Genomic DNA, 3432 nt, shown 5'->3' with positions numbered 1-3432 from the left:
TTGGAGACAATGTTAAACAGCGCACATATATTGATGAAATTTCCCACCATTCCAAAATTCACACGATTGTCAACCTTGATGATGATGATGATGATGATGCTAACAATAATGAATTCTACACAACCCAAAGATTCAACTTAGAGCGGACAAATATCTTGTTCCTCGTGAAGTGAAGATGCACAGGTGTAGTATTACATACCTCCTATTGGGTCAAATTTGGAATAACAGAATTATAGTGCTCCCCAAGACCAAACGCATGCTTATGGTACGACAACATAATGCTTGCATTTGATGAACCAGCACCACCGTCAGATTTGTACTCCTTTCCCATCTCCACATCAGGGAATGATCCTGAAAATATCTTGATATGCCTCCGGAGGCAGTGAGTTAGAGCCCCAAGCTCCAGCTGCCCTCCCCATGCTGTTGTAGACTCAACTTCTTTACAGTAATTCTCGAATCTATCTGAGAGTGAATGATCAGAGTGTTCTTCGGTAATAGTATCTGACAGGAAGAAGGGGAGGAAATCTGGTGAGTTTTCCCTCATATAGGCAGCCACCAATTTTCGAAGCTCTTGGTAATCATATGGTGCTGAACCTCCAGAAAGGAGTGCCAGCTGATCTTCAACAGCTCGGTAGAGGCAGTGCCCATCTGGCTTTATTTCATTTATAGTCAACCCGAGGGGTTCAAGCTTTCTTTCCAGTTTTTCATCTTCAATCATTCGATCACTTACAAGGTTGCTCTGCTCTTCTTGTATTCTTTGTTCTCTTTCTGCTTCTTGCTGAGCTCTTTTCCCCCGTCTCTTTGCGCTCTTGCTGGGCTTTGAATGCTCAGGCTGGTTGGTAACAGAAACCCCCGCTACAGCCTTCACCAAGTTGTCAAGATTGCTACTCTCATTTCCATTAGTACTGTTGTAACCTAAAGAAGCAAGTTCTTCAGCATGTTTTTCTTTTAGCTTTGCAGATAGTTGAGAGACCTCTTCCTCGACCAACTTTTTCTTAGCTTTCTGTTCCGCCTTGCTACCTTTTGCAGCTGCCTTTTTCATTTCAATTTCTTTGTTCTGCAGCTGTGTTATCTCCTTTCTGCTCACATAAAAAATTTTAGACACAAACACCAATTAACAATTCGCCCAAGTGTTAAGGGGCAGAAGAAATTACCAATATTATATTATAATCAAATATAATGTTAAATGTAAAACTAAGGTAAGCAACAGGTAGACTTTCAGTGCAAGTCATTTACAAACTACAGTTCTTTTTTGCCTTAATTTTTGTAATCTATGCATCTCAGTTCCATAGCAGTGACAATAGCTACTCCTCGTAACAAATGAAACATAAGGTCACCACCATCATAGCAATAATGGTTATTTCCTCATACCCTACCCTCAAAAACTGGTACATTAGAAAGCTATGTGATAACTGAGTTTTCACACAATACCAAAAATCTCCGCTACATCTAAAATAGTAAAGAAAACACTGAACCCAAATCATAAATAAATGGATCAGTAATAAATCGATGATGCAGATTATAGAACAATATACCTGTGCCGAGAAAGCATTTCATCACGGGATTCCTCTTCCTTTTGAGACACATTGGCCGGAATTGCCTCAGTTGGTTGATCCTGTATTTCTTGAGCATCCGACATTTGGACTACACTGTGATAAAAAAAATGATAATTCAGAACCTGGGATGTAATTGAACCAGACCGTCCGAAACAAATAACTACAAATTCTACAGAGATTAAAACCAGAACCTAATTTCCTAACCCCAATCATAATATAACGTCTGCAAGACTGAAATATGGATTCTCCATAGAAACCCAACTGGTAGATTAAGCTAATTACATAAATCCCATACTCAAAACCATATTTTTCGAATTAGCAACTATTCAACAGATAAAATTCACAGAACCATGAATGAAAACTTCTTCAAGTTTAGCTTAGACAGAGAAGAAGAAGTCTAACCTTTAAGAAATTGAAGAAAAAGTAAAGGAAGTGGGTTGCAGGCGGCAGAGCTCGCTGACAGCGATACTAAGAAAGGCGGCTGTTACAGCTTCGCAGGTCTTGGGATCCCTCGGGGTCGATAAAAAAGAGTTTCTTTTATTTTGTGTGTGATATAAATAGAAAGGGCAGAGGGAGAGTGGCGGCCCAAAACAAAAGGAGAAGGAAGGAAGGAGGGCCCTTCTTTTACACTAGGGTTTTAGAGTTTTTAACATAATTGGGGCATCTGGTATCTGTACTTGTTTTATTTTCTTAATTCAGTCCCTGTACGTTTTCTTATATATTTCTTATACTCTCTTATTGTGACAAACTGGTGGCCGGAGATATGGCTGTCTTGAATCTTTGAGAGGTTCGGCTCGATGATCTTCTCTTTGCACGATGACTGATTTAAGCTTTAAAGGAGAAAAACTATTATTCTTGATGCAGAGGAGGCTCCGAGTAACACAAACATCTTTCAATATATATATATAGATCGATTCTGGATAATATTGACAATGATTTCGCCTGATTTTCTTTCCTTTCTTAGCACAATTTGATCGCTAAAACGTGGCAATTTGGAAGCTGAAGTCCTCATAAAGGTGAGCAAGGATGTTGCCGGGGCAGAGTTATGAACAAAAAGACCGTTGCCATCTCCTTCATATTGGGATGTGAAGTTTGCTCAAGGCTTGGTCCTCAAGCAACCAAGATTTGTTTTGGGCTCTTTTGAACCGGGCTTTGTGAAACATGCCCTTCATGTCCATTCACTCACGAGTTAGCCTTAAAACGCTTCTTTTCATTCTGATTTGCAAGAGAACACAAAGGAATTTAAGGTTTTGTTTGTTTGCAGATAAGTTTTTTTTGTTTTTGAAAAGTGAATTCCAAGATAAGTAAATTTCTAGAAAATAAATTCCAAAAAAGTAATTTAAGAGAAAATGTGACCAGAAAAAAAAAAGAAGTGATTATCCTTCATAGGATTTAATTATAACTTAATCCATTAACTACCATTTACCATTCTCAATTTAACAGTTTTTTTTTTCTAAAAATAGCAACAAAATCAAATTTAACAAGCCCAAAACACCATTTAAAGATCAAAAAACACTCCCCCAGGATAAAATGGGTGATGACTATATTACCTGAGCCCAACAAAAATAGACCCAGGTTGTTGTTTGGGCCCAATTGCCTTTAGGTTCAGGCAATAACAAAGAATGGACCTAGGTGCTGCCTAGGCTCGTACATAATTAGGTCCAAGTGTAGCGTGTGGACCTAATTAATTTTGGATATTGGGTGTGCACCTAACACCCATATTGGGTACACGTCCCAGTGCACCAGGCATTGGACACACACAGAGTCAGAATTAAAGCATAAAATTTTCTATATAAGATATAACTTAATAATCTCAAGTCTAAGAATCACTTATATACACAATCCTCACGTGAACCTTTCCATAAATATAAGTGAT

The 3432-nt window shown here is 38.3% G+C and overlaps 1 protein-coding gene across 1 annotated transcript; it reads right to left on the bottom strand.

Annotated features, from left to right (window-relative positions):
* LOC133683105 (OVARIAN TUMOR DOMAIN-containing deubiquitinating enzyme 5) lies at positions 1–2156 on the bottom strand. The gene is made up of 3 exons (XM_062106627.1): positions 1959–2156; positions 1536–1649; positions 1–1079 (listed from the first exon to the last, which is right to left on the bottom strand). Exons 2-3 carry the CDS (start codon positions 1637–1639, stop codon positions 203–205), a joined length of 981 nt encoding a protein of 326 aa, XP_061962611.1. The 5' UTR covers positions 1640–1649; positions 1959–2156; the 3' UTR covers positions 1–202.
* Between the last annotated feature and the right edge of the window lie 1276 nt (positions 2157–3432).

The sequence above is a fragment of the Populus nigra genome, chromosome 2, assembly GCF_951802175.1.
Source record: "Populus nigra chromosome 2, ddPopNigr1.1, whole genome shotgun sequence".
In the NCBI taxonomy this organism is placed as follows: Eukaryota; Viridiplantae; Streptophyta; class Magnoliopsida; order Malpighiales; family Salicaceae; genus Populus; species Populus nigra.
This window is presented reverse-complemented; position numbering and strand designations above follow the sequence as displayed.

Bases quoted from the DNA above. Each gene is read 5' to 3' on its own strand.
- LOC133683105 (XM_062106627.1), bottom strand. From the start codon at position 1,639: ATGTCGGATGCTCAAGAAATACAGGATCAACCAACTGAGGCAATTCCG. The intron at 1,080-1,535 runs GTATATTGTTCT...TTATGTGAGCAG, and splicing joins GAAATGCTTTCTCGGCACAG to AAAGGAGATAACACAGCTGC.